This window comes from Rhagoletis pomonella, unplaced genomic scaffold, assembly GCF_013731165.1.
Source record: "Rhagoletis pomonella isolate Grant_MI unplaced genomic scaffold, Rhpom_1.0 Rhpom_scaffold_00012, whole genome shotgun sequence".
Classification (NCBI taxonomy): Eukaryota; Metazoa; Arthropoda; class Insecta; order Diptera; family Tephritidae; genus Rhagoletis; species Rhagoletis pomonella.
Window position 1 is genome coordinate 12,459,345 of NW_023458566.1, and position 26,549 is coordinate 12,485,893.

Here is a 26,549-nt window from a genome sequence, read left to right on the forward strand (position 1 = left end):
TTTCTTAAAGTTGTCTATATTTCAATGCATTAGTTTAATTTTTTAATTTATTTTTTTGTTGTATTATCAGAGTTTTACTACCTGTTTATAATATTATAATTAATTTAGTTTTGTTTTCACTTTTAAATATATTTTTCCGTTATCGAAAGTATAATTATTATCGCTGCCTATTATTCTGCTTATTATATTTTTTATATATATCGTTATAGTTGTATTTATCTCTCATTAAATCGATATTGGTCTCCGTACTCTTAAACATAGTTATCGCTTTCATCATTTCTTCGAACTTATAAATTTTGTTATCTTTTTGGCATAATTATCATTCCGTTTTCGCTTATTATTATCGACACCAATACTGCTACCGACATCAGTGGGCTTTGCGAAAGTTTTTATTAACTACGAAAGTTTTTATTAACTGACGTTTTTTTTTTTATTTTGTTATTCATATCAGCCCGTTAGCTGAGTACCGTATCCAGCTGATGTTAGATAGGGATTTAAAGTGGTCGTACTGCACCAAAAGTATACCAAAAAAAAATTTTTAATAGCATAGTTTATAAATCGCTTCTCTCTTCAATTGAGTTATCTAAACAAATATAAAATAAATAATTAAAAAAAAATATTTGGTCTCAAACTTTGCCATTTTTTCCTGTTTTCCAAATTTTGCATTATCTTTTAACGAGTAACAAAAGATTTTAACAAAACCCAAAGTATGTGTACATATTTATGTAATTCAAAAAAATTAAAACATAAAAAAAAACACTAAGTATTTAAATATTATGAACAACATTGAGAACACTTAAGTATTGTATGTATGTACGTTTGTTATGTGACATTAATTTAAATGTATGCATTTGTTTTTGTTGTTAGTTTACCCAAAAGACTGGCAAAGACCATAACGAAGCATGTTCCTAGATAAACGTCAATCGATTTGACATATGAAATCTTTGGCAATGCTGCATTTGTTGACGACATCAGTGTGGTCATTGTCAACACGGTGGTAACACCGAGCGCCACACGAGCCGGTGTGGCATTACGATTTAGCCAAAATGATACCCATGATATAATAACGATCAGTCCAGAGGGTATATAAATTTGGATGAGATAGTAACCCATCGAGCGTACGAATTGTATCTCACAAGCGAGACGCGAATAATTTCCTGTTGCCAATTTGAGGGGGGCGAGCGTAGCGCGTTGCAAGTGTGGCACGTGTGGGGTACGTGGTACGTTGTACGTTGAACACAGCGGGCGCGCATGAAGAGAAAGAAAAATATATTAGTAATCTGGTTTTGCATAACAGCTTTTGTTGTTTGTTTTTTTATTCATAACTTTGCAAAATACTATGGAAATTATTTGATATGAACGAAAAATGATTAATTTACTGTGGAAATATTGCATATCACATTGTTAGTAGTAAGTAGAAAGTAGTTTATTCAAATAATAGGAAATAACATTTCAGGGAACTAAGAAAAATTCAGTGTAATTAATCAAATAGTACAACGAAAAGTTTTATTTTTCTTTTTTTTAATTAATATGTATGTTAATACTTAGATACTTGCATAAAATGTATCAACAGAAAAGAGAAGAAAACTTCTTCTTTGCACTAATACCAGAAATTTTGTCAAACAAATACAAATTTACTTATTGAAAAGAAGCGAGTGAAAAAGAGAACTTTCGAATGGCAAAAATTTTAGCGAGATTTCGTTGCACGTTATTTACGCTTACATTTTTTTGCATGTAAAATTATTTATTTATTCGGAATTTGTTTCTAAATACTGAGTCTATGACTTTTAAGCTACGCATGATATAAATATCAAATATACGTATGTACATTAGGGTGCCTCACAAAAAAAGTTACTGTTTTCTCCCGAATTAAAAAAAAAATGTATATTATATTCTACGACTTCCGCCAAAATTTTTCAGAAAAACATTAATATTTACCTGAGCTAGACCGATTTGAAAATACCTGCAAAAATCTCTTTCCTTTGATTCCGTTGATAAAGTTATAAAACATATTTTGCACACTTTGTAAGCGTAAACTCTTCTACAATCTGAGGTGATTTTTTTTGCGCAAAAAAATTTTGGAAAAACTAACTATTTTTATAAAAAAATTAATTTTTTTAGCTATTTTTAATTCGGTGCAACTTAGTTGAATCTTATATTTTTTCCGAAATATTTTGGCGGCTGTCTTATAATAAAATAAATATAATAAAAATATAAATTTCCGGTGGAAAAAAGTACCGATCCTTTTTTTTAAAAGAGTGTGCATCCTAATGTACATGGCAAACCACATCTTAAAATTCTTTTCCTTTTTTTGCTAAACTAATCAAACTGAGCCCTTAGACATAATATCTGAAAAATTAATTTCCTAGGACCCAACTCTTTCATTGGGAATGGTAAATTTTCTCGAATGAAAATTATAACATTCCTGCTAACCTAAAACGGATATATGTAAACTTCGTCAGAGAAAAACTTAACTCCAGAAACCCCAATAAGCGACGGATTTCATGTAACTTCCTGGACTTTAAATTTTGCTGTTAAGGAAATGAGACGATTTGGGCACCAGATGTTAACCTACTTAGACTGTTGTCATCTCCAGAGAAAATCATACTTCATCATACATGCATATGTATATATTAGAAAGCAGCGGAGAGAAATTGAAACTCGTTTCGCATTTTTGGCTAAACACGTCTATAATATCACCTCCAAAGGGAAAAGATAAATCCGGGAAGGGAACAAATGTGAGTAAGAATTTTGGGTTCACCTTATAGAATTTTTGTGGAACGAATTTTTATTATTCACTGCATCAAAAAATATATGTAATTGCGAAAGTCACGCTGGCCGGATGACTCTGGAAAGTGGAAAGTACTCCACTCAAGTAGATTATATTAGGTTAGGTTAGGTAAGTTAGACAGCTGTACTTAAAAGTTCGGTCAGAGGCCGCTTTGTGATACCCTTGGCCTTTCCGTAGATCTTCTAATCGAGTTTTCTCTTAGCTGCCTCAGTTCGCAAAGGTGTATTTTCCCATCAATTTGAGGCCATTTCTCTTTAGTAGCATCAGTTAGCTCCCTAGATCTATCGATTTCTGATCCACGGTGGAAAAATTACTAATATAGCGCACCCATAACCAATTATGAACGTACCAACTGAGATGACTTCGACTTCTTAACGTCTTTATTGCCAAGGTTTAAGAAGTACCGAAAAGAGAAACTTTTAAGCCTTAACTAAACCATAAAGAAAGATTTACTAAAGGCTACATCACAAATTACTGTGCTATTAAACCAATGCCTGCATGCTGGCCTAAACCAAAAATGTCCCTCTTTGCAGAAGTGGACGGGACGGAGAGAGCTCGAATCAATTCGCCATTTCCTATTTCCATGTTCAGCTTTTTATACAAGAGAACCCGAGCATTTGGAGTATCACTCTTTCACCACCTTAGCAGAGATTATGGGACCTCATAAATTCCATTTGGGACAGTGTGTGGTTGCGCAAAATTATTTGTATTTTTTTTTTACTACAAAATACTTTGGTATGGCACATACAGTTGGAGTGATGTGTTTGTTCTCTTTTAGTACTCAGGAAATAACCTATTTTTTATCAAAATACAATAGGTTAAATATATAGGCTAATATCAAATCTGCCAACTTTTTTGATCAACGAGTGTTTTTCATACCTGCTTTTCCTCTTTCTATATTTTTTGTATGTTTTTTCTTAAGATTGCTTTTAAACTCCACTTAAATTTATGCCATTCGAAGCGTACATTCAAAACTAATTTTTTTAGTCAAGCATACATAAAACTAATAAAGCTTGCATTTCATTAATTTAAAAATTAATAGATAAAAACTAAAAATTTTAAATAAAAGTGTGACGGTTAAATACATACAAAAATAAAAAATAAGAAAATTACAAATGAAGAATTAATGAAGGCACTGTGACAATCTGCAGCCTAAGGGTAGACAAAAACTGGGTAAATTTTTAACACTTTGATACTAATGAAATATGAATGTTTGATGCGCAGCTAAGAAATAACTAAGAAATAAAATCTTCGTAGAAAAAAATTGTTAATAATAAGAACAAGGCCAGGAAATGTGAAAAGATAATTTTGATTAAACTTCGACAAGTAAGTAGCTTTGAAAATAATGACAGTAAATTATTTATTTAATTGAAATCAACTAATTTTTATACAAAACAAAAAAAAAACCAAAAATGCAGTGAAAGTGAGTAAACTTGAAAGGAGCTTCAACTAAAAGCAAACCTAAGGGTTAATGATTGTTGTTAGTAATTGGTAGTTAGTAGAAGAAGAAACTAGCTAGTTGCTTCTTTATTTTCACTAATGAGCGCATCATTTATTTTCTGTTCTGTTAATTTTGTTGATTTTAACTTTGTAACGTTTTTCGTTTGCTATAACTTCGAATGAGAGACAGAGAGAGAGACAGCATGCTTGGGAGGGCATTTTTTTTTTTTTTTTTTTGTACTAATATGTAAGTAATTGATTATTTATCGCTTTCATTTTATAATAAAAATTTCGTATTCATATCTTTAAAAAAAAGTTTCTGTTTTGTTTTTTTTTTGCTAAATTATTTATTACGAACTTAAAATTTTTCATAATTTTTGATTGGTTGCAAATTTATTCGAAAAAAAATATATATATAACTTAAAAAGCTTAATTTTTGAACAGTTCCTTAGGCTTATTTCAAATTATAACTTCTTTCGGGCTAACATTGAAACCAAATATTAAAAAAAAAAATTAAAACTTAATTCTGTATGATTTCAGTATGCAATTCGTTTTGTTTGGAAATCAAAGTGATTGGAGGACAAATCGATTGGTTTGCGTGATTTAGTTAGGTGAACTACATTTAGCAGCGACATTTTTTGCTTTAAGCGTGAACGAGTTAGCTCAATTTGTTTCATATAGGTGAGCAAATATATTTGTGTGGGTAGAAGTTAAAAAATATAGTCAAGTTTAGTAGCTCTAATTTGCTGATTGCAAGTGCAGAAAAAAATTCCAAAAAATATTAGTACACGTTTTTTACAGTATTAAGTACATGATAATATATATATCTATATATATATATATATATATAGTAGTTGATAGATTTTAGTACCAATTTTTAACTATATTACAATTTTGGAATTGTTGATTCGTTATAGTTAGGGTGATTCCATCATTGCGTTTGGAAGCAAGGCAGGTGATTATTAAAAAGGTATTGGTAAATATTATTTTTTTTTGTTATTTTATGTAAAATTTTCAATTTTATTATTTAGCTGTAAAGATTGATTAAATAATTTATTAGCTGCTAAAATGTTTTATTTTTCAATCAGTAGCTTGCTTAGAGGTATTGGAAGTGGTCATTGTAGTGGTGAACATACACACAGCTAGCTCATATATGTATATATGTATGTATGTAGCGAATGGTATCTTAACTCAAATTTAAAAAATTTTTTTTTTTTCTTACAGCCAGTTTCGCGTAAGCAATAAAGTTATATAAAATGAATTTAAAACGTGTTTGCTGCCGATTTAACTTTAAATTAATGTTTGTATCGCCTGGTTTGACGTCAAAAAAAAAACTTAAATTTTTTTCTTATACACACACTTTAGGTGACCTTTTAGATAAGCGTCGCTATACTTGGGCGACAAACCCTTTGAAGCTGAAGAAGTTAGTGGCGCAGGACAGCATTAAACCTGGCCAATTGAAAAATGCTTAAGGATTTTCGTGTCTTTGGCTGAATTCCAGCAAAGGTAGCTAGTTGCGTTGTTCAAGAGAATAAGCCAGCACAGAGGTACGGATGGTATTTACAACAAATCCCGTAAAAAAGAGTCTCACATATCTAATAAGGACTTTTGAACCATACTTTTTTCTTCGTTTTTTTGTTTCAAATCCTAGGAAAATGCATATTAGGGATAATATGTTCTACATTAATGTTAAGTCGGTAGAGATCACCCCTCACGGTAGCAAGGAGGTCGATAGAATTGGTTTAAATACATTAATACTTCAATGTTGGTGCCTTTTTTGATACCCAAGGTGCTTTTAGTAACGTCCTTCCGGCTACAAACCTTATATCCCTTGGTGAGATTGGGGTCGAAACCGACACACCCTGCGATAGAACTGTAAATGCGGAATGAGGAAGCCTCCAGCGTAGAGCAAAAAAAAATGAGTCGTTCTCTATCCTATTCTTTGGATTTTGGTGGTAAAAGGCATACTAGCGGAGCTCGTGAGAAGAGGATTCCGGATGTGCTGATCAAAGGATAATTTAACTTGATGACAAAATAGTCTGCGAACTGAAGGGTCGCTGTATATCTCAGTAAGACAAGTTGTGGTTGGAAGAAGGCCGGTAAAGGATGGTTCTCGTGTCAGCTCAGTGAGCGTTGGGTACGAATAAGAGCATGTGCTAATGAAAAGTTTTTTTTTTGTGTCTAGGGTATACCGGACGAATCTCCTTAAGCCCAAGAATTTCCAATTCGTGTGTATATATTGAGAGCTCACTGTTCGACTGGACTTCACGTGGTTGGCATGGAATGTCACTCCACGTGCTCTCTTGTTGCAGCGCTTGGAGGACGACGAGCGGAAATCAATTAGCACTTTCCCATAAAGAAGCCTGTTTTAGTCTAAACACCTGCCGCTATCTAATTAGCGTTTTTCGCTATAGCTTTATTATTACCGTTCGAAAGGTACAATGCGTTCGTTTCTAGTGACCCCTCGTAAGAGCAAGCACTTTGGCTTTATCTAACTTAACATATCGCTAGCTTAAAGTGAAAAGTTGCTAAGTGCAGGTTTTCAAAATAAACCGGACCCAATTTATTTTCATCAAGCACATGTATTGCAAAAATTTTAGTATACAACTCCAAACGAATCAAATTCAACAATGTTGATGAGCCATTTTTGTACTGTTTGGTACTTATAAGACTTTTTGTGAATATTTTGGACTTAATGTTAATGGTTAAAAATTAATTTTTAAGCAAAAAAAAAAAACCCAACTTAAATTCTCATATGTTTAAAAATTTAAGAGTACCGTTAAATCTTCATGATCCGATGATCGGAACTAAACCAAATTAGTATGCGACTACCTCTGAGGTACCACCTTTCCTCTAAAAAATTAAAATTATATAAATCGGGCACATACATAAAAAGAAAATAATATTCCAACGAATTGATTACCTCCTCCTTTTTTGAAGTCGGTTAAACATAAAAAAGCCTAGCAATTTTTCACTTTAAGCAAACGGTTTGTAACGTTCAAATTTTGCTGAAACAGGCAAAGCTTACATAAATAATTTTATAAATATCAAGATTAAAAAAAATTTTGAATTTAAAAATTTTCGTAAAACTGGCTGCAAAAAATATAGAAATTTAAAAAAAATATATAGTTAATGAAATTAAGCAACTTATTGGCTCACTAATCGAAATTAACTAAAAGTTAGCAAAAATAATTTGAAAACCTAAGAAAATAATTTTATTTTTTTTTTTATTATTTACGCTAGCAAAACATGCATTAAATATTTTGAAATATCCTGCAGTTAAGCCATTACCATTTAATTTTCTTCATTCAAAAAAAAATTTATAGAACTTTTTTCTGCTACTGTGTTTTGATTGTGTCTTCGGAATATTCCACAAAAAAAAAATACTTTCTTACAATAAACAGCAATGTAGCGATTTTTAAAAAACCACACACGCGGCATACACTAAAATTTCTTATGTGAAAACGACAATAGTTTTCGTTGGATTTTAATGGTTCTGGTCGAATGAAAAACGAATAACAACGAATGCTAGAAAGAAAACTTAAAATATAATAAACAAATTTATAAAAAAAAACAATGCATATCGGACGAAAATGAAATGGTGTAAAACAAACCAAATTGCAAACAAAATTTTAACCGTAAATAAACTAAAAAATAATTCGCTAATTTATTTGAGTAAACATTTCATATTTGAAATCGCTATTAAGTTACATAAGTAGTAGTTATTTATGCATGTTGGTTAAAGCTTTATTAGGTACGAGGTTCATATATGTATGTATTGAGCAATGCGATGTGGAAAAAATCAGATGCAAATTCAGATGACTTTTTGAAATAATTTTATTTTTAATTTTTTTTTAATTTTCCAATTAGAGTTTTTTTTTTTAAATTAAGTTTGATTTTTTATTTTACTTTAATCTATATAACTATGTAGTAGTATATAGCATATGGTAAAGTCGAACAAGAGTAGTTGAATGCGAGTACGAATATATAATACTAATAGTATATGTATTTATTTTAAGAAAAAAACATGCGAAATTGGGGTAAGTACAACTGCACGTTAAAATTAAGTAAGTATTTTTATGTAGTTAGAAAAATATGCGAATATTTTATGCTTTTTCAAGTACTTAATTACGCAAAATACGCAAATATTTACATATTCATATTTTATGTTAAATTGTTAGAATTTAAATGTTAAATTTTTGTATATTTAATTTTTTTAATTTTTCGTTTTTGCTTTTTAGTAAATTTGATTAGATTTTTTTTTGCTTTCTTTTCGTAAATCTGCATATTTCAATCGTCATCCAATAGCTTTCAAACTGCGAATGTAAACAATATATGTATAAATATTTGTTTCGTTTTGTTTTTCGAGTCAATTAAAAACAAATTACGTTTATATTAGAAATCAAAACACATTAGTATCTATATTTTATGTAAGAATACTTTTATCGATACATATTGTAAAATTATCAAAAAAAATAAAAAAAAAATGGCTTGTGGTTATATTTTTGTTATAATAAAATGCGCATACAACCTTGCAGTGACAGTTTTAGGCCGAGCTTTGTCTCAGTAAGAGAAATTCCAACTCACTTCTGCCGTTGACAATTTGTTTTTTTTTTTTAATTCACCAAAACTGTAAAATTAATTATGGCAATAAATGCATGAAATGTATCGGTTATTAATGTACAACTAGCGCAAATTCGTAAAGAGAGGCAATTGACAAATTCGTTTGGTATCGGCCCAAATCTACCAACGCTGGTAGTGCCAAATAAGAAGAAGAAGAAGATTACCACGACTATAACAAAACTCATCAAACGACTATAGTCTTATCTATTGCGCCTGAAGCTATGACGCGGAATAAAAGCACTGCTTCGTCGCTGTCACATACTCAGTAGGTCAATGAAGTTTTTTGCGGCATAATTTTCGGCGCTGTAATTAATATAAGGTATTGAAATAAGGTTGTCACTTGAAACTATTTAAATTTGTAACCAGTATGCCTGAGAGCATGTAACATGACATCAGCAGAAATTTGTCAAGATAGTTATTCTTCTCTGTATGCGTTGCTTGGTTTTAGGCGCACGATTTTCCTTTGCTGAATCTGGCTGCAGCTCGGCTCGTTCTGAGTGGCATTCTGAGGATGAATTTGCTCTTGCAATCGGTTCCAAAATTTGTATAAGCTTCTGTAAGCTCAATTAAATTATTCTACCAAAATTACGAATCGTTTGTGGCTGCCATTTCACGCATTTCGAAGAAAATCTTCTTTAGTGCTGACCCCGATTTCAGGCTCTCGAACCTGGGGCAGTGACTGCTGGGGGCAGCATTATTTGCTATTAACATTATTGTGCCATACATCTTCAAGAACGATGAAAAGTCGCCGTTGACGTCTTTATTTTGGCCTGAACTTGGAGATTTGTACCCATCTCTAGCTGACCTAGTCTGCAGAACAAGTTTAAAGTAAAACAGGCCGATGGTCTCAAGACATGTCTAATGCAAATATGAGTTAATTATAAAAAATTTACGAGATCCCTTCTGAAGCGGAGTCTATTAAAAAATTGGTTATACATTTAACTTGTTTTGAAGCACAAGCAATTAAATTATCGAAAGATAAGTCGATAGTTTTACTCGAACTTTTTATTTTCAGAGTTTTGTAAAAGCAAGCGGCAAGCTTCGAGGCTACTATGTAAATGTAATTCGCGTCGCTTTGAATTCGTAACATTTTTTAGAAGTCATTTAAGTAGTGTAATTAAATACAACTTCAGTCAAAAATAAAACCAGGTCTACTTATTGAATTATTGACATTGCAATTTTCATACCTCTCGAATTCGCACAGGACCGCGCCGACGTCTAATTAAAGTTGTATCATTTATATGTAATACTTAATATGGTATGACAGCACTATTCCCGCTTGTTGAAAAAAACCTCACCGAAATGACTACTGTCACAACTGCGGTGCCCAGAAATAGTTAATTCGGCAAGTTTTGACGTCTGATGGGAAAAGTACTGCACAACTTTTGAAAAATCTAATTTTATTTATTACAAATATTACTTTAAGGCCTTATACCACATCAAAAAGTATGCGCAATTTGCTAAGATATCTTTACTTAAGCAAACATAATTCATACAAATATATAATAATTAATAATAAAACTATAAAATCGTTAACTAAAATATCTGCTACAAATATTTTTAATTTTTTCTCTCTTTCTTTTTTTTTTTAATAATTACTTCCTTTTTTTTGTACCATTTTATTTTTTTTTTTATAACTTAATTCACGGTTGGTTTCCAGTTTCAGCTGGGCTACCACACTCAATCTCAGCACCTATTGTCATGGCTTTTGACAAACCATGCGTGAGATGCGGTAACCCAGCCATAGCCATGAGGAGCTCTGGGTCACGCCATTAACTGTGAGAAGAAGCCTTCGTGAGGGCACCTAGTCGGATTGTAAAATTCGTTTTGGGTATTGATGAGTCGCTACATATGTATGTACGTATGTATATATTTTGATGATGACCATAACAATTGTACAAATCAATATGACATGAATGTATGCGTAAGTATTATTGAAGCATATTTTGTATTTATTTGTTAATTAAATGGGAAAGCAAATTATTAATTGGAACCATCTACATAGTACATCATATACATACATACTTATTATCTAATAAACACAAACTTATTTCTGATTCATTGCTTTAATACTGCCAGTAAATATCTGCGTAGTCAAAGATTTATTGAAGTAAGGAATTACTTTAATTCTCGTGTTCTACTCAAGAGCAAAACAGTCGATAGAAAACAGACAGACAGCGGATTACACCTAGAAGACGAGAGTATTAGGGCACAAAATGTGTATTAATTCTTAGTATTTATTCTTGAGATCTGCAGCTTTAGCCCTGTGGTCTATGACTATGCCGGCAACTTTTTTAAAACAAACTTAAATGGATTGTTGAGCAAATAAAAGTTCGGGCTACAGTTACAACTTAATCTTTGATTTGGAGATATCACCGAGTCGTATTTTTATATTTCTGACAAGAAAAATATGGCATTGTCGACAGGGAAAAAAATAACAAAGTCAAATTTATTACCGAAAATGGTGATACATTCAGAAGTGGGGAAGCCGAATAGGCAATCGCTTTTAAGAGGAAGTTTTTATTTACTACATAATTTTTTTCAGTAGGAGAACTAAACCTGTTGAAACAGAAGTAGCAGACGGGCAGCCAAGCGACTACTAAGGCTATCAGCTTTCATCAGCTAACATCAAAACTGGTGATGGCATGCCTTGATAAGCTGAACACTCTTAGTCTCTGAGTTATTGCCGATAAACTCTCAAAGAAGGTAAGGTAAAAACACCACACAGTAATTATTACTGAATATTACAGGTTTAAAGGATTCAAAAACGCTCTCAAAGAGTGCTTACCAAATAGTAAATGACCGAGTACACAGGCCATTATCTCCGAAATGTCCTATCTTGGGACTACTTCTGTTTTTTTTCTAATCAATTTGTGGCCAAAGTACCCTAGCTGTTCTATGGGTTCTCTTATCGAACCATGACTTATTGACCTCTTGGATAATGCCACTTCTAACCATTAATTTGCAGGCCATGCAGCCATGCGTATCCCAATTCTACCTCTGTTATCACACAGTTCTAGGTTGGTGCCTTTCCTGGCTAGATCATCCACCCTGCAATATCTCTACGTCCCGTACCTATATGAGGCTGACCTGGAAATGGTGCTTATGTCATTTAGGGCTGTCAGGTGGTTGCCTTGGTCTTACCATTACCGCATTCATTGATTTTATGACCGCCTAGCTATCTGAGAAGATATTTATAGTTGTCTTCAATACGGTTTGTGTATTAAGGTACACAGCCACCTCCTCTACGGCTAGAACTTCGGCCTGATAGACGCTACCGTGGTTGAGAATTCGTGCGGATAACTTCAGTTTTAATTCCTAAAAGAAAACTCCATAGTCAACCCTAAACCCAAGTCTAGCTTAGATCCAACCGTGTAAAAATTGATTTCCCCCATCCCCATGGTCTCGGTGTTTGCCACCCTGTTCTTGACGAGATTTTCGCCTTGAAGAGCCTGTCTAAGATGGGTTCAGGGGCGAAATAGTCGATTTTTTGATCCCAACTAGCCAGAGTGTGAAGTGTAGAAGCGTGGCCAAACAGCCGATCTTACCATAGCTTCATATTTTTTAGTCTCAGCGCCGTAGCTGCGGCCACATGTTTTCCTACGAAATGTACAGCAGGCAGGTTTGTTATCACTTCTGGCGTTTTATTTGAGTGATTGTAAAGGGCCATAGGTGCATAAAAACACGATTCTTAGGATCTCAATAAGCCTTTTGAGTTGATGGCCACCATACAAATATTCCATGTAGCGGGCAAACTACAGAAGTGTAAAGCCAATGAGTGCAAAAAAACGCCTTGGCGGCCTTTTATAACTGGGTCTTCCTTACTATCACGGATATGACAAGCTCCAGTCATTTGCTATACCGATTTCCAGAGCTGCCGGCGAAAGGACTTAACTATTCGAAAATGGCGATTAGCTGCAGATCTCTTACGCGCTCACACATAGCTTATTGCACTTCTTATAAAGTTCACGAAAATTTGTAATTTTACAATGTTTGTGTTCTAAACTATAAAACATCGGAGCTTTTTGAGTTAAACGAACTACCAGAATCCTTCATTCTGAACCACTAAACTTTGTGCTAAAGCAACGCGTAAAATCACACTGCGGTAGTAAGAAAGCAATATCTTTTGTTGTGTTGGAAAACAAAACTGTGACTAATTTTTAGCTGCGCTAAATAATTCATCAGAAAAAAAAAACGAATGACAGTTGTGCTTCTTTCTGGTCGACTCAAATTGCATAGGTGCATTTTTAAAGCAAAAAAAAAAAAAAAGCATAGTATCTGTTGACTACACTTGTTTACACTCGCAGATGAAGAGAAACCATGTATGCATACATATTAATTCAAAAATTTAGTTGTTGGATGATTTAGAGTGCTTAGAAAAGAATTTTGAATAACCAACAAAAAAAAAAACATAGATTTCGTTTTGTATTCTTAGCCACTGATTTTGTTCAATATAAGCGATCTGATCTTACGTTTTAGTGCGATTTTTTATGGTTTTCGAGTTTTTCGTTTTTTTTTTTAGTTTTCACTTTTTTTGTTTTCTTTTTTTTTTTTGTATCATCAATCAGTTGTAAAAATCTCAATAGAAAATAAAAAATTTATTTATATCGAATTAAACTCACAACAAAAATATAATAATTGTATGCTTTAATTCATGGAATCTAACTGTAACGGAAATTGTATGTAAACAAATCAAATGTATGACTTAAAAGTATAAATTGGATTTGAAAAGAACATAGCTGGAATAAAGGAAAAATCGGTATCCGTCTACAGGTACCTGTGGTAAGACTGATTTCCATAGCCCTCTGACGATGACCCAAGACCTTAAATTGGGGCAGAGATACCTCACTCGAAACACCAACCGAGTTTGGACCTTCATTCCACTTATAACGAATGTCGCGCATTGTATAGCCGACTGTTGATTATATATGGCGTACGCGTCATATTTATATGTATATGTATATGTACCGTTAGATGTGAATGTGTCAACGTTGGTGTCGTGGTCGTGGTCGCGGTCCATTTGCCAGTCGCCAGTCGCCGGTCGCCAGTCGCCAGTCGCCAGTCGCCAGTCGCCAGTCGCCAGTCGTAGTCATTGTGCAAATATGAATGTTGAGTATGAAATGTCCAAAGAAATGTTATTTTGATACGCATGTGTTAGAGGGAGATGACATAGGAGAATGGAAGCGTCAAACGATGGATTTGTTGGTCAATTTTGTCAACGTATTTTTTATTTTTTTTTTGAATTCATTTAAATAAATTTCAATTGAAGTAAATGGAGACGTATGTAGATTTGAAGAGAAATGCGATGTGAATATGATTTTTGTTCCAATTTTTGGTAGATTTTTTTTTTTTAGTGCCCATGTGTTTTGTGGTAGTCCAAGTGGAGTTAGAAATTCAGTCCCGTGAAGCCGTTTTGTTTGTTAGTTTAGTTGGTCATAGTTTTTTTTTTTTGGTTTTGTTAAAGATCGAAAAAATATGCATAAACAAAGAATAAATACTGGTGAGACTATTAAAAATATTATAGTTATTTTTTGTTTTTTTTTTTTTGTTGAAAGACTAAATATCTTGTTTACATTTTTACTGAACTTAAGTAACTATATTTATTTTACACTAACATAACTGCATAACTGCCGATTTCCCTGCTCAACTTAAGCTTTTTAATTGACTATAAAGCCTCATTATTGGAAAACTTTATGTTAATTTTTTCTTGGTTTGTTTTTTATTTACACTACCAGAAATTTGAATATGTTTTTATTTACAAAATTGCCTATCAAAATCCTGTGTTCGCTGTAATTTTTAGAATTTTTTCTTTTTCATTTTAAAGGCAACTAAATATTTTTACCTAATTGCACAACCCTAAATAAAATTGCTTTTTCTTTAGCAGTCGGAAAAAGTAGTCAATCCATTAAGATTTGTATGAGGTCGCTGAGTGCGAATCTGTTGGTAAAATTTAAAAGTAACACAAAAAGTAACTGTTTCGTGTACGTAGCGAGCTCGCAGCGTTATCGGAACGTTATTCCAAACGGTAAAAGCCGCAGCGCTATAAGTCATAGGTGCCCTGCTTGATCTACATATAATCATGCAGGGGTGGTCGACACTGTTTTAAGTAAAAAATCAACTTTTTGCTGAAAAAAATGATTTTTTTTTTTAATCTAGTTCAGATGTTTCCAGTCGACTAGAATTGATTTTCCTTCGATGCCTATTCCGTTTTTTTTTGCGTTCAGCAACTAGCGTTCAATACTATACATAATTAAATATGGGTTCACTGCTCAAAAGTTGCTAATTTTAAATTTCAATGCCTAATCGCGTATTATTATTTGATGAATTATAATTTTTTTCAATTATTAAATAATAATTTCATGTTCATAACTTAATAAGGGTGGGTTTTATTTATTTTTATAAATTTTCAAAAGGTTAATTTAAGTCATAAATTCGACTATCAGAGGTGGTTAATCGACTTTAAGAATCGAATACCTGAAAGTCTATTCTGAAGTCATGAATCGACTCTGCGACCGCCTTTTCCATCTTTAGGTAGTTGTTGGTTACCATTGGCCACAGCGTCTACTCGAACATTTATAGATTGAATAAATTTTGGTTAAATAAGTAAATTCATCCTAGTCCTGCCCTCTCACTGAGTTGATCAGCTACAAAATATCGCTGTAAATGCCAATTCACAACAGAATGCCAACGACTTTCAAGACCAAAAATTTGAGAATTTTGGTTTTGAAAAATCGTTGTTTGAGCATACTTTTGGACTTCTTTACTGTTTGACAATATTTTTACAATTGTTCGGGAAGAGCACGTAGGAGTTTGTGGAAAAAAATGATTAAGAAATTCGATCGAGGTGCGTTACTTGTTCGCGCTCGAAGTATTTCGAAATATACTTTCCCTTTTTTCGGATAAACTGATCTGGTAGCAACAGTACGCGTAGAGAAACCCCTGAGCACTCAACTCTAAGAGCTACATATACAATCATTAAGTTGACAAATCTTGTGCATCTTGACAATGCAGTTGACAAATGCCAATTTGACCGAATCGAATTAATGGGTAATTCAGCGTAAACTTCTAAATTTCCTTTTGTTATCGTGCATCCAAAATGTACGTACTGGTAGTCAAGGATTTTCAATGCTGTTGATGCGAATACACGTTTTAGAGGTAACACTTTCGCAGTGGCTGGGATAATACTGAATTTTACAAAAAAAAAAAAACAAAAAAAATCACCGAATGTTTAGTTCAGATTTCAGATTCGGATTCATAGACTCAAAATCTATGAGGATTGACTTGGTTTTTTTGATGTACATTTTTTTAGGTGAACCGCAAAAATCCGGGAAATCTCGAAATTCGGAAAAAGTTTCGCTGAACTGTAAAAATTTCTAGGAAGACTACTTAAAAGTTTTCCAATTTCCCGACCTTAAAGGAATCGCCAAATAATCATGTAGTTATTTCGAAACTCTTATAAGTAAATTTACGCATCATCCGTTGGTGCAAGTGTAAAAGTATTTAGCAATAAATAGTTTGGTAAATTATGTTTCGTATACATAAAAGCTTAAGTATAGAAATATTATTATTTTTTTTTTGTAAATGCAGTGCGCTAGACGCAAATGCTAAAAATTTATTACACTTTTTACAAATACGTTTTATGAATATACACATTTTTTTTTTTTTAATTAATTATTCCCTTTGTAATTAGTAGTTGTATGTACACATATTCATTTGCGTTATGTAGTTCCATATGTACATATATGCATTGGGATTGTTAGGCGTTCGTATGTATGTATGTATTTGTGCAGCGGCTAGCACGGAAGAATTATTTAGCGCTAGATTGAGGCGATAGTAGAGGCGAAAGGTATAGCGCAGTAGAGTTGTTTTTTTTAGGCATTTTATGCTTCTGGAAATTCAGCTGTGTATTTTATTACAAGTATTCAGATAAATATACCTGAGTGAGTGCTTGTTTGTTTGTATGGGTGAGCAGCAGCGCGGTTTGAATGTGTGCCTGTATGCGTTTTCTGTGCAGTTAGGTTACGTTAAACGTTAGCTTTTTGGGATTTATTTTAAAGCGACTTTTGTTGTTGTTGGTGTTCAGTTTTTCAATAATTAGTTTATATGCGCTTTCATATTTATGTACTATATATTTAATAAAATATTTGTTCTTTATTATTATTAGCGGTGGTGTATATGTATGTTTGTAAGTTAGCGGGCAGCTGCACTACTTTGCTTTTTACATTTTTGAATTTGATCCTTAGAGTATGGGTTTTTGTTTTTGTTTTTGTTTTCCTTTGAGTTGTTGCTATATATACAAACAGTGTTTTCACTCGTTTTATTGTTTACTTAAAAATACTAACTAATAATTTTAAGCCTACCCAAGCAAATGCGAAACCGTTGTAGTTAGTTACTTATGCTAAGGGTTAAGCAAAAAACAATCGTCGAGATTTCTTTCATTTCATTAAACTTCTTCTCAGACGAAATTTATTTTTATACTCCAAGGAGTAAGAGTTTTAGTAGGTTTTCAGCTAAATTAATAAAAAGAAAAATTAAATCTAGCCTAACATAATTTCATTAAAAAACTTCTTCTTTATACTGGAATTGCCCTGCTGCAATTTGGACCTCATCGAAAAATAAAAAATAAAAATTTATAAAACGACGCACAAAAACTAACCGAAAAACAAGTGCATATTATTAAATTAGAATCAATAATTACCAAATTACACTCAATTAAAATATAGAAAGGATAGACTTAAAATTTTTAATTTCTATATAAATAAATCTAAACTAAAAATGTTAATAAATTCAATTATGGGACAACACACTTTTTCGTACACAAATTTGGTTAGTATTAAAAACAGAATTGAAAATAATCAAAACAACATTAATGAATTTGTAAATAATTTATATTAGAGTAAGAGAGAGATAGACAGACAGTTAGAGAGAGAGAGAGAGAGCGAGATATAGAGTTTGAGAACGAAGTAAATGGTGTGAAAGTAGAGTTGCATTGCGAGTAAACACAAAAGTTGGTGAATGACAAAATTGACTATGTGGAATCGAAGGGGCGGATACTCGAAACTTTGAAGCTTTTAAGTTTATTAAATTTCAGCTCTTTCAGAACTTATGTAATGCTTTTTACAAAAATGCTAAATTAATAATATAATTTTGTTTTTTTTTTGGTGTTTCTGCTTAGAAAAAAATTTTAAAGTCTGTGGATTTTTTATCAAACAGCGAAAAAAAATTTAAAATTTTTTAATTTTTTTTTTATGTGTCTATAAAACATCAAAAGGAATTTTAATCGCAATTAAAAAAAGTGTTTCAGGAAGAAAAATATTTTGTAATGGGTATCTACATTCAGCCATTTCTTGTAATTTCTTTTTTATTTATTTTTTTTTTTTACTATTTACAAAAATGCTAAATTCATATTTTTTTTTTAGGGCTTAGAAAAAAATTTCAGAGTCTTTGAATTTTTTTATCAAACAGCGAAAAAAAAATTAAAAATTTTTATTTTTTTTATGTATCTATAAGTCATTTTGACTAACAAGATGAACTGTCATAAATGACATAAAGTTTACTTTTGATTATTTCCACTGAAAATTCCAATCGCTGTCACTGTCGTCAATGTCATTTCGATTATCAACATAATCTGTCAGCATGTCAATTTTCGGTCATTTCTACTGACAGCTCAAGTCGTCGTAATTGTAAATAATGTAATGTAATAAACTGATAGCATGATAACTGTTGGTCATTTCGACTAGAAAGCACATCGGCGTCATTATTAAATGATCAATGACCAATCGTCATAATTGTCAACAATGTCACTGACACTTTAGAAATTTGATCTAAACAGAATTGCCCTTAGGTGAGAAATTGAGTATTTCTCACTAACTAAATATACATACATATAATTTTTTACTCAATTATGAGCTTAAATAATTAATAAAAACATATATGTATGTATGTAAATGCTTAGTTTTTAATCGAGTAGCTCACGGCGGTCGCGGATTCCACATAAATCAAGTTTGCACAGAGCGCCACATATGTATGTATGTATGTAGATATGTATTCATTTAGATATAAAACAGCTTATGGATGTATGTATGTAGTATGTACGAGTATGTTAAATGAGTTGTAACACATACTAATGCAAATATATGTATGTATGTATGTATGTACGCAATGATGGTGATATATGCAATATTCATAAAGTAGTTAAAAAGTTGTGACAACAACAAAAGAATTAACACAAAAAATATCAATGCGTGGGTGTATGGACGTGTATGTGTGTGTGTGTGTGTATGTGTGTGTGTGTGTGTGGGTGCGTTTGGTGTATGTGTTATAAGTTGAAACCATAAGAAGAGCTTTTTGAAATAACAACAAATACATATATAAAGTTTTGAAAATCGTTTGCTGAATAATTTTGACCATGATGTCGATTAATTAGAATGCAAATGTTTTTGAAAGAATTCATCTATGCAATGTATGTATGTACGAGTATATACGATAGATGAGCGTAAACAGATCGATGCATTAAATTACAAGTGATGCGAAAATGCAAAAAAAAAAATGATTGTGTGTACTTATGCGAATACTTAGTGACTTACATACGTGTACACTTATGAATATATTGTGAACTTGAATCTGATATGTATGAAACGTTATGGTGATGGTGATGGTGATGGTTACAGTCATGGTGTAGGTGAGTCGAGGTGAATTCTGTACATATAGACTATGTTTGGAAACATCTCTTAACTGAATATGATTAAAAAACGATTCGGATATATTATGTTTGCTTGTGTGTGTTCTGTATTAAATGTAATGAGCACAAAAAAAACGCAATTGTCTAAAGTTTGCATTGTTTATTTGTAAACAAATTTTGGTTACGAACAAAATGAAATTCATACATTAAATTGAATGCTTGAATATTTGAAATTGTATGTTTCATTTATTTTGTTTTTGTTTTTTTTTTCTTTTGTTTTGTTTTAAATAGATAGTTTAATATTTGTTGTTTTGTTTGGGGTACCTGTGGTTAGGTTTATTTCGGTCGCCCTCTGCCTGTGTCCCAAAACGCGGAACTGCGGTAGTTCGACCTCACTGCTCATGCCAACACTACTCAGTCCATCTCTCCAGAAGTAACGGATATCTCGCATCGTGTAACCGACTTCATATTACAAAATAATATACATATATATATTTACAAAATGACGTCATTTCCCAATTTTTTTGTTTTTTTTTTTGTTAATTTTTCTTAGGTGTTTTTGTTAATAACGATTTTTAAGTTTAATATTTGTGTTTAAATTGTGAAAATGTGTTTGATTGTTTTCTTTTTTTTTTTTTGTAATTATTGATTTGTTTTGAAAAAAAAGAACTTAACTAGATTTTTATATGGCTTATATACTGATTATTGATTACTGATTACTGATTACGATTAAAATGATTGATCGCTTGATAGTGATAACTGTTTTCGATGTACTGGAATAATGTTCGAATCGGAAGTGAGAAAAATAAGTCATAATAATGACAAAATTAAAAAGGTCGTAAACGAAAATTTGTATGCATCAAGTAGTGAAGTTCGAAATATACATTTTTTAGAATTTCGAATTCAACCCTGAAAATAAAAAATTAATTAGATATTAAAATAATTGAAATTGAAACTAAAATTCTTAATAAGTCATGAGGGGCACTCACATGCTTCGAAACCGTTAAGGTTTCATCTGTATCACCCTGTGGTATTTTGCGTAAATACTATAAAAAGTATGATTTCAGTTTCGAAGAAAAAATACAACCCGTTAAAAGCTTACTTCTAGAATAACCTGTTTACACACGTATATATGTAGACTAGGGTGGTCCCTAAATGTAGAAAGCAAATTTTTATATCAGATTTCCCAAGCCTCAACCCCTACGTTGATGCTACTATAGTCGAAGATATCACATATGAATTTTGGTCCCGATTGAAGCCGGTTAAGGCGTTTCGCACAGTTGTCAAAATTCACCTTACCCTATGAAGACGTCTTATCTGACTCCAATCGGGACCAAAATTCATACGTGATATCATCGATTATGGTCGTGTCGATTTTGGATATTAGATGAGAAAAACATTAATTTAAAATTTTTATGTGATATCTATGACCATGGTATTACCGATTGAGGGGGTGAGATTGAAACAAAACGTTCATTTGATTTTTTAAGGACCACCCTAACGTAGAAATATTACAGAAAGTTTTCCGAAAGCTATACTCAAATTGCGAACGTATGTATATCACAGTTTTGTAGTACAAGTTCGAATTTTGAAACTGTTTTAATTTTAGACTAAAAAAAAGTTTGAGCTTAAAAGCTAAACTTGAAAGCCTATGACGAAGTGGTGGATGTCGCTGGTCAATATAAAACTAAGCTTCCTGCGTGCTAGTTTTAATTTAGTTATTTTAGACTTTTTAGAACTTCCGCTGCACTTCGTCCGCCCTTTACCAAATCAGTCTACGAGACATTTGGAGATGTATGCATATGCAACATGAGGCAACGGGGTCTCCACAAATATTTACACACCACACTCCTTTGAAATCTAACGGTACTTACAGCGCTATTTATTATGCCGATAATCTGGCTACAACTATCACCAGTAATCCTCCACAAGTGCTGGGCAAACTGTTGCTGAACGCCCTAAGTATTGTGGGCGGCTAGTCGAAAGACTAAACTACATAAGTCGCTCACTAATTCTAAAGCCTAATAAAGTTTAAAGGGCGGTATGCATGCCGCCTACTAAAACCCTAGAAAGCTTCCATATTAACTTCTTTCTTGTCGATTCTGGATTGGGCCTACAAGAAAACTCTACAGCTGCCTCAAAATAGAAGCAAAAATTATAAAAGAAGATACTTTTGACAAACCTCCCATTAAGTCATTATTTTAGGCTACCATATCACAGCAGCTTTTTCTGCGAAGAGTTGCCCTATAAGGTGGCAATCGTTGATCGCCAATGAAAGCCTCATGTTAAAATTGCCTGTCGCTTTTATGCAAACGAACCGCAACTATGAACGGTAAGTTCTCTTTCTGACCGGTATATGATATTTTAAGTATCGGTACTTTTACCTGCAAGGTAGATACAGACAGGCCGAATCATATGGGTTTTCCTATACGCATTTTTCTTCCATCTACTGGGAAGAAATATGTATTTAAGCAATTTAGATTTCTTACGTCGGCATCCATTCTTCCGCCTTGGAATTATTGTCAATGCCATTCAGTTCGGATTTGGTCGTAAAACAAACTGAAATTCTTGAGACTTCCCACTGTGTTAACCGACTTTTTGTGTGCACAACTACCAAATGAACGGCCAACAAATATTAATAGTAAGCTAGTTTTAATGAAGATGAAATGATCGGGTTGGAAGTGCTATACCTACATAAAATATATTGTTGCCCTTGTGGATACTAGAAATACTGCTGATATAAAAGCTACATACATAGGTCTACTATATAGAATAACTTTTGCGAAATTTGCGTTTAAATAAATTAGAAATTATTTGTGTCGTGCATATCGAAAACTAATTTCCTGAATTCCTGTCAGACCTTCAGTTGGTTTCACAATGAAATAAGTACTCACTCATTTATAATTTACTGCTTCTAACAAAAGAAAGAAGGCGACCGAAAACCAACCAGTATTTCAATTCGTTTCTTTCTTCAATTCATTTAATTTACTAAATAACTCTGAAATTTTGAAATTCGGTGGTCATTTTGTGAATTTTTATGTAATAATGAATATTTCCAAGGTACTAAAATGCACTTCAACTAAATTAATGTAATTCAATATTCGGTAATAGAGCTTTGTAATGAGCTTTTTGCGATTGGCTTTTGGGTAATTACTGAAGTGAAGATGGTGAAGTTTCGTAAGGAGCATTTTGATTTGAATGTATTTGTTGTAAAACTGTTTCAAGTGAGGAATATTTTGTACTAATTCAATTAAACGTTGATGATTTAAGACTGGGTAATTTAATTGAAAATAAAGTTAAATTTAATCAAATATAAAATTATTTTCAAACTTAGGATAAATAAATAATTCCTTGTTTTAATTCATCAGAAAAGCAAGTAAAAAATTATTGGAAAATAAGTAAAAATTAAAACCTGAACAAAAGGTTACGCAATATGTGCTATTTTTGTAGTCGAAATGTGGCAATTGCCTTTTTAGTTAATTGTTCGCAAAATCGAATTGCGAGAATCCGATGGTTGAATTTTTCAACCTAAAATAAAATTTATTTTAGAAAATAACGTAGACTTTTGATTTCACTGCCACTTTTTTGTAACTTTTACAGCCGATTTCACCAGCAATTTAAGTTGAAAATGATTTTTTGTTTTCTGTCGATTTCCACGTAAAATTCAAAAAATTTAAATCATTTTTCACTAAACTGGCTTGGCTAAAATTGGCTGTTAGTAATTAAGTAAAACTAAGCTCAAGTTGAGTGCAAGCTTTTAGTCAAGTTATCTTCCTATAGCAGTGTTGGCTAGATACTGCTTTCATCCAGGACACTTCTATATAAATTTAGTTAAAAAAAACAGCGGAGCTCGCACGCGGGCATATGATTTATGAAAAAAAAATTTTCTAAGTTTAAGCTCACTACTTTTTCACCCCAAACAAACTAATAAGAATTGAGGTACATTTTTAGTTAATTATATCCTATTCGATTTATTGCTTTTAAGCTTAAAGCTTTTCAATCAAAGAAAGCGAATCGTAGCGAAGCTTTTCCCTAAAAAAAAATGCTTTACTTTTTTTAGAGCTTATTATTTATTCGAATAATTAGAGCTTCCTAGGCTATAAGCTATTTTTCTCTTTGTTGCTAGTATTAGAGGAAAACTTTCAAACTTGAGTCTAAAATTTTCCCGTTTTAACGGTCAGGAGCTATGGAGAAATATTTTTTAAAGCAAACCGAAATAATGTACTAAAGCTTTCAAAGAGCTTTTACCAAAAAAGCGAAGCTTTCTGAGACGAATATAAAAACTACCTCAAACTGAAATCGAATACTAAGTATAAAGGCTTGTTTATATCTTGCTATTTTTTTTCAGAATAATCATTATAAAAAATTTTAAATTCGACCTCCCTTTTCCAATAGCCTAATTCGAACAAAGCAATTTGCTTTCAGTGAACAACTTTTCAGCTAAATCTCGTTGATAATAAATTCAGCCATGACCAAAGCAGAAGCATTTTCATACTGTCTATAGTTTTCGTATAGACAGTTAAAGAAAAAAAGCTCTCTTCGATCGCAACTAATTTAAGTATATAGTACGCTGATTTTCTCCTTATTTTCTTAAATTTTTTTAATACAATATGAAACTATAGTCTAAGCTTTTCAAACATGTATATATTTACCTATAAATATGTTCAAAATAAAGCGCTAAACATTAAGCTTTCACGCTACAACCAAAATTCTAGCTATCTGTAGAAAGCTTTCATCGAAATTTTCTTCTTTTTTTTTTTAATTTGTAACTTAGAAAGTAAAGCTCATTTAGATGTATTTTTTTTTTTTTTTTGTTGCTGTTTAAATATTATACCTGCAGTTCCTAGTACAAGCACTTAATACGGGTGTTGCAAGTTTTTTAGCATTAGTAGCAAATATAACCAAATAAATTGACATATTTTTCACAAAAGTGCCGACTACTTAGCAATTGTTTTGACGCCTCATATAAATTCATTATTATTATTTTTTCAGTGTAATCAATTTCTCTTAAAACTATTTCAAATCACTTTCATTTCATGACGATACTTATCCTATCCTATCGCAAAATCTAAGCCTATGTACACACTAAAAATACACATAAATTTGTATGACTATAAGCTAAACTAAGCACTAATTTCTATTTAGGTCTTAAATTACGAAAATCTTATTTAGTTTTAAAGTATGCAGTTATACACCTATGTTTGTATGTATTTTGAATAGCAAAAGAAATATTACTTACAGCTTTCGATTTCTATGTGGCACAACTGCCGATCCATAGGAAAATATTGAAGATTCATTGGACACGAAGCGGTAATAGTCAATCTGCAAGAATACAGCCAGCATGGAAATGTTAATAAAAAATGCACAAAATAACTATTTTGATATAATTTTTAGTATTTGATAAACGTTTCTATGAAAACTAAAATCATACATCTTTTTTTTAAGCAGCAATAGTAAGCTTTTTCACGTACAAGCATAATTTTTACTAGAAGGATATTCAAGTAATATCTTTTAAGAAATTATTACCGAGGAATTTTCTTTTGCGCATTACATATCTGTATCGCAAACTTAAAATAAAATATATAATAATTGGGGTCCGTCAGCCACGATGTCATTTGTATTATCAGGCATATGGTTGGAGCTTCCAGTTTGAAGTTGAGGGGTGACATATAATTTCTCTGAATTCGATTTTTTTCGTGATTTTTTACTAAATAGTACTTGAGAAATATAAAACAAATATTATTGATTGTTTTGTGCTGACAAACGCGAGCAAATTGTGTCTACATTTTTGACCAAAAAAACTAAAATGCAAAATTAAACGGTGTGCTTGTTTGAAACCATAGATTTTTAAAATCTACCGAAACATTTTTTGCTTTTTATTACAAAACTTATTAATTTTAGGAGCTCTGTTTCACGCTGAAAATTCTATACACAATTTTTTTAATTTATTGCTTTCTAAATATTTCTACTTGAATATCCTTTTGTCTCAGCTAAATATACAAAAAAAAAATAGCTCTAATATTGCATCTTTTCATATACATAATAAATACACAGTACGAGTATATACAAATTTCTTCACATACAAACATAAAGGTGAAATGGTGTGGCAGCGAGTTCAATTGGATTATTTAGCATTTGATTTATTTACTTTAAAAAGTTTGTTTTTATGGCCTACAATATGTATGTATGTCTATGTCTTGATGTATTTCTAAGTAGTTAATATTCTTGTTATAGCGAAAAAAAAAAATAATAATAATAATAATAATATGCTATTACACTAATGGGCGCTAAATCGCAACTAATAAATCACTTTCAACAGTTTTTGGCAGCTTTTTTGCAAAAGTTTGTGAATTTTTCAGCAAGCTATATATATAGTTATGTAAATTAGGTATTATTTCTTTGCTACAATGCGGTCTTTACAAATGCAATTTATTTACATTTTATTTCTTACAGTGTATATAGGTATAATACAACAATTTGTTAATATAAATATTTCAATTTACTATAGCGTGCATATGTATGTATGTTTAAATAGATACGCGTTTCTAATGTTCGTAATTTATATTTAGTATATATTAATATATATATGTAAATAGTATAAATTTGCAGCTGCAAGTGTTACTTTGTTTATACATTTGCAATAAAACCATAAGAAAAAGCATAACTAAGCATACTTTACGCATTTTTATTGCATGTATGCCGTTTTTTTTTCTTCTTGTTCCTCTTTCTTATCAACATGTTCGTATACACGCAAGTATATATGTATGTATGTATGTATGTAGTATATATGCAACATGTTAATTATGCAGCATAGAGAGTTTGTGTCAAACATTTATGAACGAACGACTTACTTACACGCCATCATTTCTCTGCGTTAATTACACTAACTCACGCTCATTTTGGGGCTCACTTAATGTCCTTCGCAATGCGTTTTGCATGTCCTTTGTTGCGTTGGCTTCACTTTTCAATCCAAATTTGCAGTTCTCTTCAACAGATTTGTATGCATTTTTTTTT

The 26,549-nt window shown here is 31.7% G+C and overlaps 1 protein-coding gene across 1 annotated transcript in view; it reads right to left on the reverse strand.

The window, feature by feature from the left end:
• LOC118747842 (gamma-aminobutyric acid receptor subunit beta) overlaps positions 1–26,549 on the reverse strand; it is a gene marked incomplete in the record, with an annotated part of 123,533 nt that overhangs the window by 11,745 nt on the left and 85,239 nt on the right. Inside the window, 3 exon segments of the mRNA XM_036482017.1 lie at positions 873–1,157; positions 19,860–19,997; positions 24,775–24,857. Coding sequence (XP_036337910.1) covers positions 873–1,157; positions 19,860–19,997; positions 24,775–24,857 — 506 coding nt within the window.